Source organism: Eucyclogobius newberryi, unplaced genomic scaffold, assembly GCF_026437365.1.
Source record: "Eucyclogobius newberryi isolate DKJ021-1_F unplaced genomic scaffold, fEucNew1.0.hap1 SCAF_18, whole genome shotgun sequence".
In the NCBI taxonomy this organism is placed as follows: Eukaryota; Metazoa; Chordata; class Actinopteri; order Gobiiformes; family Gobiidae; genus Eucyclogobius; species Eucyclogobius newberryi.
Genome location: NW_027315812.1, coordinates 33,180,810 through 33,194,167, shown reverse-complemented (window position 1 = coordinate 33,194,167; position 13,358 = coordinate 33,180,810). Strand labels below are relative to the sequence as shown.

Sequence of the window (13,358 nt, the reverse complement as noted above, 5' to 3'; positions counted from 1 at the left end):
CCCCACGCAGGCTCCCCCCTTCCCCACGCAGAGTCCCCCCCTCCCCACGCAGGGTCCCCCCCTCCCCACGCAGGGTCCGCCCCCTTCCCACACAGGGTCCCCCCTTCCCCACGCAGGGTCCCCCCCTCCCCATGCAGGCTCCCCCCCTCCCCACGCAGGGTCCGCCCCCTTCCCACGCAGGCTCCCCCCTTCCCCACGCAGGGTCCCCCCCTCCCCACGCAGGCTCCCCCCTTCCCCACGCAGAGTCCCCCCCTCCCCACGCAGGGTCCCCCCCTCCCCACGCAGGGTCCGCCCCCTTCCCACACAGGGTCCCCCCTTCCCCACGCAGGGTCCCCCCCTCCCCACACAGGGTCCCCCCTTCCCCACGCTGCCCCCCCCACACAGGGTCCCAGCAGCACAAGCTCAAATGATTTCTCGCTGCGGCGCAAGTGCAAATCCAGCTCGCAACAATGTTCTGTATGTCATTCCCTAATCTCATCCCACTTTCACCCTGCACTGTCCTGTCCAATGAAGCCTGCAGGCAAAACCCTTACAAAAAGAAGAAACAAAAATAGAAAAACACTTGTAAATTTATCTCGAGAATAATTAGGATGTTCGTAATTAATTAGGTAAGTGAGTGTTAACTTTGGACTGCTACAAACGTTATAATGCCCCTCATGACGAGCGAGGACAGTTATGTCGCTTGGACTGGTGTAACCGGGGCCCCACCCTGAAGTCAGGCCTGGTGTACCCGGGGCCCCACCCTGAAGCCAGGCCTGGTGTACCCGGGGCCCCACCCTGAAGCCAGGCCTGGTGTACCCGGGGCCCCACCCTGAAGCCAGGCCTGGTGTACCCGGGGCCCCACCCTGAAGCCAGGCCTGGTGTACCCGGGGCCCCACCCTGAAGCCAGGCCTGGGGCAGGAGCCCCACGGCAGGTGTCTGGTGGTCAGGTCACCTCCCCTCATCACCTGCGGGAGGATCTGTCTGAGGCCAGTGCAGAGGGATCTGTGCAGCAGTCGATATCGCCTCGACGACCGGAGCTCCAGAGACAGGTCAGACATTCACCACTGAGCCTGACTTTGGGATCACACACAGTTGAACTGATCTGCACGCTCTGAACAGTCACCGCTCTGAGCAGGACAAAAGCTCTGCAGACGGATGAATGGACGTCTGATGAGCTGTTTCTCAATGGGATGTCGCCATAGCAACAATTATCATTTGTATTGTTAAAAAAACACTCTGGAAACTGCTTTCAACAGAACAAACGGAGGCTGTTCAGATGAAACAATACACTTCACAGCTTGTTTATCATGTTTCTACTCATTTAATACCATCAACAGAAATAATGATGTTTCAAGCGTCAAATACATTTAGTTTTCACAAATACACAAAGTAAATATTGCAATAACATGGACACATTTTATAGATGTTACACTACAAGATGAGAGCAATTTACACGCAATATTCACATGTCATGGTCACATGGTGTCATGGGTCACATGGTGTCACGGGTCACATGGTGTCATGGTCACATGGTGTCATGGGTCACATGGTGTCACGGGTCACATGGTGTCATGGTCACATGGTGTCACGGGTCACATGGTGTCATGGTCACATGGTGTCATGGTCACATGGTGTCACGGGTCACATGGTGTCATGGTCGCATGGTGTCATGGTCACATGGTGTCATGGTCACATGGTGTCATGGTCACATGGTGTCATGGTCGCATGGTGTCATGGTCACATGGTGTCATGGGTCACATGGTGTCACGGGTCACATGGTGTCATGGTCACATGGTGTCATGGGTCACATGGTGTCACGGGTCACATGGTGTCATGGTCACATGGTGTCATGGTCGCATGGTGTCATGGTCACATGGTGTCATGGGTCACATGGTGTCACGGGTCACATGGTGTCATGGTCACATGGTGTCATGGTCGCATGGTGTCATGGTCACATGGTGTCATGGGTCACATGGTGTCATGGTCACATGGTGTCATGGGTCACATGGTGTCACGGGTCACATGGTGTCATGGTCACATGGTGTCATGGTCGCATGGTGTCATGGTCACATGGTGTCATGGGTCACATGGTGTCATGGGTCACATGGTGTCACGGGTAACATGGTGTCACGGGTCACATGGTGTCATGGGTCACATGGTGTCATGGTCGCATGGTGTCATGGTCACATGGTGTCACGGGTCACATGGTGTCATGGTCACATGGTGTCATGGTCGCATGGTGTCATGGTCACATGGTGTCATGGGTCACATGGTGTCATGGTCACATGGTGTCATGTGTCACATGGTGTCATGGTCACATGGTGTCATGGTCGCATGGTGTCATGGTCGCATGGTGTCATGGGTCACATGGTGTCATGGGTCACATGGTGTCATGGTCACATGGTGTCATGGGTCACATGGTGTCATGGGTCACATGGTGTCATGGGTCACATGGTGTCATGGTCACATGGTGTCATGGGTCACATGGTGTCATGGGTCACATGGTGTCATGGGTCACATGGTGTCACGGGTCACATGGTGTCATGGTCACATGGTGTCACGGGTCACATGGTGTCACGGGTCACATGGTGTCATGGTCACATGGTGTCATGGTCGCATGGTGTCATGGTCACATGGTGTCATGGTCACATGGTGTCACGGGTCACATGGTGTCATGGTCGCATGGTGTCATGGTCACATGGTGTCATGGTCACATGGTGTCATGGTCGCATGGTGTCATGGTCACATGGTGTCATGGGTCACATGGTGTCACGGGTCACATGGTGTCATGGTCACATGGTGTCATGGGTCACATGGTGTCACGGGTCACATGGTGTCATGGTCACATGGTGTCATGGGTCACATGGTGTCACGGGTCACATGGTGTCATGGTCACATGGTGTCACGGGTCACATGGTGTCATGGTCACATGGTGTCATGGTCACATGGTGTCATGGGTCACATGGTGTCACGGGTCACATGGTGTCATGGTCACATGGTGTCACGGGTCACATGGTGTCATGGTCACATGGTGTCATGGTCGCATGGTGTCATGGTCACATGGTGTCATGGTCACATGGTGTCATGGGTCACATGGTGTCACGGGTCACATGGTGTCATGGTCACATGGTGTCATGGGTCACATGGTGTCACGGGTCACATGGTGTCATGGTCGCATGGTGTCATGGTCACATGGTGTCATGGGTCACATGGTGTCACGGGTCACATGGTGTCATGGTCACATGGTGTCATGGTCGCATGGTGTCATGGTCACATGGTGTCATGGGTCACATGGTGTCATGGTCACATGGTGTCATGGGTCACATGGTGTCACGGGTCACATGGTGTCATGGTCACATGGTGTCATGGTCGCATGGTGTCATGGGTCACATGGTGTCATGGGTCACATGGTGTCACGGGTCACATGGTGTCATGGTCACATGGTGTCATGGGTCACATGGTGTCATGGTCGCATGGTGTCATGGTCACATGGTGTCACGGGTCACATGGTGTCATGGTCACATGGTGTCATGGTCGCATGGTGTCATGGTCACATGGTGTCATGGGTCACATGGTGTCATGGTCACATGGTGTCATGGGTCACATGGTGTCATGGTCACATGGTGTCATGGTCGCATGGTGTCATGGTCACATGGTGTCATGGGTCACATGGTGTCATGGGTCACATGGTGTCACGGGTCACATGGTGTTGTGGGTCACATGGTGTCACGGGTCTCATGGTCACATGGTGTCATGGTCACGTGGTGTCATGGGTCACATGGTGTCATGGGTCACATGGTGTCATGGTCACATGGTGTCATGGGTCACATGGTGTCACGGGTCACATGGTGTCATGGGTCACATGGTGTCATGGTCACATGGTGTCATGGGTCACATGGTGTCATGGGTCACATGGTGTCATGGTCACATGGTGTCATGGGTCACATGGTGTCACGGGTCACATGGTGTCACGGGTCACATGGTGTCATGGTCACATGGTGTCATGGGTCACATGGTGTCATGGGTCACATGGTGTCACGGGTCACATGGTGTCACGGGTCACATGGTGTCATGGGTCACATGGTGTCATGGTCACATGGTGTCATGGTCACATGGTGTCATGGGTCACATGGTGTCACGGGTCACATGGTGTCACGGGTCACATGGTGTCATGGTCACATGGTGTCATGGGTCACATGGTGTCATGGTCACATGGGAAATTAGGTTTTGATGTAAACTCTTCTTCTGTGGTGTTTTATGGCGGTTGTATCCAAGTGTTACATTACCACCACCTACTGCAGTTGTACGTCTTAGACTTTAGACTATTTAGACTTCACTCTCTAGACTTCACTCTTCAGACTTCACTCTTCAGACTTCACTCTTTAGACTTCACTCTTTAGACTTCACTCTTTAGACTTCACTCTTCAGACTTCACTCTTTAGACTTCACTCTTTAGACTTCACTCTTCAGACTTCACTCTTCAGACTTCACTCTTCAGACTTCACTCTTTAGACTTCACTCTTCAGACTTCACTCTCTAGACTTCACTCTCTAGACTTCAATCTCTAGACTTCAATCTCTAGACTTCACTCTTCAGACTTCACTCTCTAGACTTCACTCTTCAGACTTCACTCTTCAGACTTCACTCTCTAGACTTCACTCTTCAGACTTCACTCTTCAGACTTCACTCTTCAGACTTCACTCTTTAGACTTCACTCTTTAGACTTCACTCTTCAGACTTCACTCTCTAGACTTCACTCTTCAGACTTCACTCTTCAGACTTCACTCTTCAGACTTCACTCTTTAGACTTCACTCTTTAGTCTTCACTCTTCAGACTTCAATCTCTAGACTTCACTCTTCAGACTTCACTCTCTAGACTTCACTCTTTAGACTTCACTCTTCAGACTTCACTCTTCAGACTTCACTCTTCAGACTTCACTCTTTAGACTTCACTCTTTAGACTTCACTCTTCAGACTTCACTCTTCAGACTTCACTCTTCAGACTTCACTCTTCAGACTTCACTCTTTAGACTTCACTCTTTAGACTTCACTCATTAGACTTCACTCTTTAGACTTCACTCTTTAGACTTCACTCTCTAGACTTCACTCTTCAGACTTCACTCTTCAGACTTCACTCTTTAGACTTCACTCTTTAGACTTCACTCTTCAGACTTCACTCTTCAGACTTCACTCTTCAGACTTCACTCTTCAGACTTCACTCTTTAGACTTCACTCTTTAGACTTCACTCTTCAGACTTCACTCTTTAGACTTCACTCTTCAGACTTCACTCTTTAGACTTCACTCTCTAGACTTCACTCTTCAGACTTCACTCTTCAGACTTCACTCTTTAGACTTCACTCTCTAGACTTCACTCTTTAGACTTCACTCTTCAGACTTCACTCTTCAGACTTCACTCTTTAGACTTCACTCTTTAGACTTCACTCTTTAGACTTCACTCTTCAGACTTCACTCTTCAGACTTCACTCTTCAGACTTCACTCTTTAGACTTCACTCTCTAGACTTCACTCTTTAGACTTCACTCTCTAGACTTCACTCTTCAGACTTCACTCTTCAGACTTCACTCTTTAGACTTCACTCTTTAGACTTCACTCTTCAGACTTCACTCTTCAGACTTCACTCTTCAGACTTCACTCTTCAGACTTCACTCTTTAGACTTCACTCTTTAGACTTCACTCTTCAGACTTCACTCTTTAGACTTCACTCTTCAGACTTCACTCTTTAGACTTCACTCTCTAGACTTCACTCTTCAGACTTCACTCTTCAGACTTCACTCTTTAGACTTCACTCTCTAGACTTCACTCTCTAGACTTCACTCTTTAGACTTCACTCTTTAGACTTCACTCTTCAGACTTCACTCTTCAGACTTCACTCTTTAGACTTCACTCTTTAGACTTCACTCTTTAGACTTCACTCTTCAGACTTCACTCTTCAGACTTCACTCTTCAGACTTCACTCTTTAGACTTCACTCTTCAGACTTCACTCTCTAGACTTCACTCTTTAGACTTCACTCTTCAGACTTCACTCTTCAGACTTCAATCTCTAGACTTCAATCTCTAGACTTCAATCTCTAGACTTCACTCTTTAGTCTTCACTCTTCAGACTTCACTCTCTAGACTTCACTCTTCAGACTTCACTCTTCAGACTTCACTCTTCAGACTTCACTCTTTAGACTTCACTCTTTAGACTTCACTCTTCAGACTTCACTCTTCAGACTTCACTCTTCAGACTTCACTCTTTAGACTTCACTCTTTAGACTTCACTCTTCAGACTTCACTCTTTAGACTTCACTCTTCAGACTTCACTCTTTAGACTTCACTCTCTAGACTTCACTCTTCAGACTTCACTCTTCAGACTTCACTCTTTAGACTTCACTCTTTAGACTTCACTCTTTAGACTTCACTCTTCAGACTTCACTCTTCAGACTTCACTCTTTAGACTTCACTCTTTAGACTTCACTCTTTAGACTTCACTCTTCAGACTTCACTCTTCAGACTTTACTCTTCAGACTTCACTCTTCAGACTTCACTCTTCAGACTTCACTCTTTAGACTTCACTCTTCAGACTTCACTCTTCAGACTTCACTCTTCAGACTTCACTCTTCAGACTTCACTCTTTAGACTTCACTCTTTAGACTTCACTCTTTAGACTTCACTCTTCAGACTTCACTCTTTAGACTTCACTCTCTAGACTTCACTCTTCAGACTTCACTCTTTAGACTTCACTCTTTAGACTTCACTCTTTAGACTTCACTCTTCAGACTTCACTCTTCAGACTTCACTCTTCAGACTTCACTCTTTAGACTTCACTCTCTAGACTTCACTCTCTAGACTTCACTCTTCAGACTTCACTCTTTAGACTTCACTCTCTAGACTTCACTCTTCAGACTTCACTCTTTAGACTTCACTCTTTAGACTTCACTCTTTAGACTTCACTCTTTAGACTTCACTCTTCAGACTTCACTCTTCAGACTTCACTCTTCAGACTTCACTCTTTAGACTTCACTCTCTAGACTTCACTCTTCAGACTTCACTCTTTAGACTTCACTCTTTAGACTTCACTCTTTAGACTTCACTCTTTAGACTTCACTCTTTAGACTTCACTCTTCAGACTTCACTCTTCAGACTTCACTCTTTAGACTTCACTCTTTAGACTTCACTCTTTAGACTTCACTCTTCAGACTTCACTCTTCAGACTTCACTCTTCAGACTTCATTCTTTAGACTTCACTCTCTAGACTTCACTCTCTAGACTTCACTCTTTAGACTTCACTCTTCAGACTTCACTCTTCAGACTTCACTCTCTAGACTTCAATCTTTAGACTTCAATCTCTAGACTTCACTCTTTAGTCTTCACTCTTCAGACTTCACTCTCTAGACTTCACTCTTCAGACTTCACTCTTTAGACTTCACTCTTCAGACTTCACTCTTCAGACTTCACTCTTTAGACTTCACTCTTTAGACTTCACTCTTTAGACTTCACTCTTCACTCTTCAGACTTCACTCTTTAGACTTCACTCTTCAGACTTCACTCTTCAGACTTCACTCTTTAGACTTCACTCTTCAGACTTCACTCTTCAGACTTCACTCTTCAGACTTCACTCTTTAGACTTCACTCTCTAGACTTCACTCTCTAGACTTCACTCTTTAGACTTCACTCTTCAGACTTCACTCTTCAGACTTCACTCTCTAGACTTCAATCTTTAGACTTCAATCTCTAGACTTCACTCTTTAGTCTTCACTCTTCAGACTTCACTCTCTAGACTTCACTCTTCAGACTTCACTCTTTAGACTTCACTCTTCAGACTTCACTCTTCAGACTTCACTCTTTAGACTTCACTCTTTAGACTTCACTCTTTAGACTTCACTCTTTAGACTTCACTCTTCAGACTTCACTCTTCAGACTTCACTCTTTAGACTTCACTCTTCAGACTTCACTCTTCAGACTTCACTCTTCAGACTTCACTCTTCAGACTTCACTCTTCAGACTTCACTCTTTAGACTTCACTCTTTAGACTTCACTCATTAGACTTCACTCTTTAGACTTCACTCTTTAGACTTCACTCTCTAGACTTCACTCTTCAGACTTCACTCTTCAGACTTCACTCTTTAGACTTCACTCTTTAGACTTCACTCTTCAGACTTCACTCTTCAGACTTCACTCTTCAGACTTCACTCTTCAGACTTCACTCTTTAGACTTCACTCTTTAGACTTCACTCTTCAGACTTCACTCTTTAGACTTCACTCTTCAGACTTCACTCTTTAGACTTCACTCTCTAGACTTCACTCTTCAGACTTCACTCTTCAGACTTCACTCTTTAGACTTCACTCTCTAGACTTCACTCTCTAGACTTCACTCTTTAGACTTCACTCTTTAGACTTCACTCTTCAGACTTCACTCTTCAGACTTCACTCTTTAGACTTCACTCTTTAGACTTCACTCTTTAGACTTCACTCTTCAGACTTCACTCTTCAGACTTCACTCTTCAGACTTCACTCTTTAGACTTCACTCTTCAGACTTCACTCTCTAGACTTCACTCTTTAGACTTCACTCTTCAGACTTCACTCTTCAGACTTCAATCTCTAGACTTCAATCTCTAGACTTCAATCTCTAGACTTCACTCTTTAGTCTTCACTCTTCAGACTTCACTCTCTAGACTTCACTCTTCAGACTTCACTCTTCAGACTTCACTCTTCAGACTTCACTCTTTAGACTTCACTCTTTAGACTTCACTCTTCAGACTTCACTCTTCAGACTTCACTCTTCAGACTTCACTCTTTAGACTTCACTCTTTAGACTTCACTCTTCAGACTTCACTCTTTAGACTTCACTCTTCAGACTTCACTCTTTAGACTTCACTCTCTAGACTTCACTCTTCAGACTTCACTCTTCAGACTTCACTCTTTAGACTTCACTCTTTAGACTTCACTCTTTAGACTTCACTCTTCAGACTTCACTCTTCAGACTTCACTCTTTAGACTTCACTCTTTAGACTTCACTCTTTAGACTTCACTCTTTAGACTTCACTCTTCAGACTTCACTCTTCAGACTTTACTCTTCAGACTTCACTCTTCAGACTTCACTCTTCAGACTTCACTCTTTAGACTTCACTCTTCAGACTTCACTCTTCAGACTTCACTCTTCAGACTTCACTCTTCAGACTTCACTCTTTAGACTTCACTCTTTAGACTTCACTCTTTAGACTTCACTCTTCAGACTTCACTCTTTAGACTTCACTCTCTAGACTTCACTCTTCAGACTTCACTCTTTAGACTTCACTCTTTAGACTTCACTCTTTAGACTTCACTCTTCAGACTTCACTCTTCAGACTTCACTCTTCAGACTTCACTCTTTAGACTTCACTCTCTAGACTTCACTCTCTAGACTTCACTCTTCAGACTTCACTCTTTAGACTTCACTCTCTAGACTTCACTCTTCAGACTTCACTCTTTAGACTTCACTCTTTAGACTTCACTCTTTAGACTTCACTCTTTAGACTTCACTCTTCAGACTTCACTCTTCAGACTTCACTCTTCAGACTTCACTCTTTAGACTTCACTCTCTAGACTTCACTCTTCAGACTTCACTCTTTAGACTTCACTCTTTAGACTTCACTCTTTAGACTTCACTCTTTAGACTTCACTCTTTAGACTTCACTCTTCAGACTTTACTCTTCAGACTTCACTCTTTAGACTTCACTCTTTAGACTTCACTCTTTAGACTTCACTCTTCAGACTTCACTCTTCAGACTTCACTCTTCAGACTTCATTCTTTAGACTTCACTCTCTAGACTTCACTCTCTAGACTTCACTCTTTAGACTTCACTCTTCAGACTTCACTCTTCAGACTTCACTCTCTAGACTTCAATCTTTAGACTTCAATCTCTAGACTTCACTCTTTAGTCTTCACTCTTCAGACTTCACTCTCTAGACTTCACTCTTCAGACTTCACTCTTTAGACTTCACTCTTCAGACTTCACTCTTCAGACTTCACTCTTTAGACTTCACTCTTTAGACTTCACTCTTTAGACTTCACTCTTCACTCTTCAGACTTCACTCTTTAGACTTCACTCTTCAGACTTCACTCTTCAGACTTCACTCTTCAGACTTCACTCTTCAGACTTCACTCTTTAGACTTCACTCTTTAGACTTCACTCTTTAGACTTCACTCTTTAGACTTCACTCTTTAGACTTCACTCTCTAGACTTCACTCTTCAGACTTCACTCTTCAGACTTCACTCTTTAGACTTCACTCTTTAGACTTCAATCTCTAGACTTCACTCTTCAGACTTCACTCTTCATACTTCACTCTTCAGACTTCACTCTTTAGACGTCACTCTTTAGACTTCACTCTTTAGACTTCACTCTTTAGACTTCACTCTTCAGACTTCACTCTTCAGACTTCACTCTTTAGACTTCACTCTTTAGACTTCACTCTTCAGACTTCACTCTTCAGACTTCACTCTTCAGACTTCACTCTTTAGACTTCACTCTCTAGACTTCACTCTCTAGACTTCACTCTTTAGACTTCACTCTTCAGACTTCACTCTTCAGACTTCACTCTCTAGACTTCAATCTTTAGACTTCAATCTCTAGACTTCACTCTTTAGTCTTCACTCTTCAGACTTCACTCTCTAGACTTCACTCTTCAGACTTCACTCTTTAGACTTCACTCTTCAGACTTCACTCTCTAGACTTCACTCTTCAGACTTCACTCTTTAGACTTCACTCTCTAGACTTCACTCTTCAGACTTCACTCTTTAGACTTCACTCTTTAGACTTCACTCTTTAGACTTCACTCTTTAGACTTCACTCTTCAGACTTCACTCTTCAGACTTCACTCTTCAGACTTCACTCTTTAGACTTCACTCTCTAGACTTCACTCTTCAGACTTCACTCTTTAGACTTCACTCTTTAGACTTCACTCTTTAGACTTCACTCTTTAGACTTCACTCTTTAGACTTCACTCTTCAGACTTCACTCTTCAGACTTCACTCTTTAGACTTCACTCTTTAGACTTCACTCTTTAGACTTCACTCTTCAGACTTCACTCTTCAGACTTCACTCTTCAGACTTCACTCTTTAGACTTCACTCTCTAGACTTCACTCTCTAGACTTCACTCTTTAGACTTCACTCTTCAGACTTCACTCTTCAGACTTCACTCTCTAGACTTCAATCTTTAGACTTCAATCTCTAGACTTCACTCTTTAGTCTTCACTCTTCAGACTTCACTCTCTAGACTTCACTCTTCAGACTTCACTCTTTAGACTTCACTCTTCAGACTTCACTCTTCAGACTTCACTCTTTAGACTTCACTCTTTAGACTTCACTCTTTAGACTTCACTCTTCAGACTTCACTCTTCAGACTTCACTCTTTAGACTTCACTCTTCAGACTTCACTCTTTAGACTTCACTCTTTAGACTTCACTCTTTAGACTTCACTCTTCAGACTTCACTCTTTAGACTTCACTCTCTAGACTTCACTCTTCAGACTTCACTCTTTAGACTTCACTCTTTAGACTTCACTCTTTAGACTTCACTCTTCAGACTTCACTCTTCAGACTTCACTCTTCAGACTTCACTCTTTAGACTTCACTCTCTAGACTTCACTCTCTAGACTTCACTCTTCAGACTTCACTCTTTAGACTTCACTCTCTAGACTTCACTCTTCAGACTTCACTCTTTAGACTTCACTCTTTAGACTTCACTCTTTAGACTTCACTCTTTAGACTTCACTCTTCAGACTTCACTCTTCAGACTTCACTCTTCAGACTTCACTCTTTAGACTTCACTCTCTAGACTTCACTCTTCAGACTTCACTCTTTAGACTTCACTCTTTAGACTTCACTCTTTAGACTTCACTCTTTAGACTTCACTCTTCAGACTTCACTCTTCAGACTTCACTCTTTAGACTTCACTCTTTAGACTTCACTCTTTAGACTTCACTCTTCAGACTTCACTCTTCAGACTTCACTCTTCAGACTTCACTCTTTAGACTTCACTCTCTAGACTTCACTCTCTAGACTTCACTCTTTAGACTTCACTCTTCAGACTTCACTCTTCAGACTTCACTCTCTAGACTTCAATCTTTAGACTTCAATCTCTAGACTTCACTCTTTAGTCTTCACTCTTCAGACTTCACTCTCTAGACTTCACTCTTCAGACTTCACTCTTTAGACTTCACTCTTCAGACTTCACTCTTCAGACTTCACTCTTTAGACTTCACTCTTTAGACTTCACTCTTTAGACTTCACTCTTCAGACTTCACTCTTCAGACTTCACTCTTTAGACTTCACTCTTCAGACTTCACTCTTCAGACTTCACTCTTCAGACTTCACTCTTCAGACTTCACTCTTTAGACTTCACTCTTTAGACTTCACTCTTCAGACTTCACTCTTCAGACTTCACTCTTCAGACTTCACTCTTTAGACTTCACTCTCTAGACTTCACTCTTCAGACTTCACTCTTTAGACTTCACTCTTTAGACTTCACTCTTTAGACTTCACTCTTTAGACTTCACTCTTCAGACTTCACTCTTCAGACTTCACTCTTTAGACTTCGCTCTTTAGACTTCACTCTTCAGACTTCACTCTTCAGACTTCACTCTTTAGATTTCACTCTCTAGACTTCACTCTCTAGACTTCACTCTTTAGACTTCACTCTTCAGACTTCACTCTTCAGACTTCACTCTCTAGACTTCAATCTTTAGACTTCAATCTCTAGACTTCACTCTTTAGTCTTCACTCTTCAGACTTCACTCTCTAGACTTCACTCTTCAGACTTCACTCTTTAGACTTCAGACTTCACTCTTCAGACTTCACTCTCTAGACTTCAATCTTTAGACTTCAATCTCTAGACTTCACTCTTTAGTCTTCACTCTTCAGACTTCACTCTCTAGACTTCACTCTTCAGACTTCACTCTTTAGACTTCAGACTTCACTCTTCAGACTTCACTCTTTAGACTTCACTCTTTAGACTTCACTCTTTAGACTTCACTCTTTAGACTTCACTCTTTAGACTTCACTCTTCAGACTTCACTCTTCAGACTTCACTCTTTAGACTTCACTCTTCAGACTTCACTCTTCAGACTTCACTCTTCAGACTTCACTCTTCAGACTTCACTCTTCAGACTTCACTCTTTAGACTTCACTCTTTAGACTTCACTCTTTAGACTTCACTCTTCAGACTTCACTCTTTAGACTTCACTCTCTAGACTTCACTCTTCAGACTTCACTCTTCAGACTTCACTCTTTAGACTTCACTCTTTAGACTTCACTCTTCAGACTTCACTCTTCAGACTTCACTCTTCAGACTTCACTCTTTAGACTTCACTCTTTAGACTTCACTCTTCAGAC

The 13,358-nt window shown here is 44.3% G+C and overlaps 1 protein-coding gene across 1 annotated transcript in view; it reads right to left on the bottom strand.

Moving 5' to 3' along the window:
• Positions 1 to 485: 485 nt before the first annotated feature.
• itprid1 (ITPR interacting domain containing 1) overlaps positions 486 to 13,358 on the bottom strand; it is a 58,548-nt gene continuing 45,675 nt past the window's right edge. Inside the window, exons 9-10 of the mRNA XM_072450449.1 lie at positions 731 to 947; positions 486 to 514 (exon numbers count right to left, since the gene is read on the bottom strand). Of these exons, the coding sequence (XP_072306550.1) occupies positions 486 to 514; positions 731 to 947 (246 nt within the window). The remainder of the gene's footprint in view (positions 515 to 730; positions 948 to 13,358) is intronic.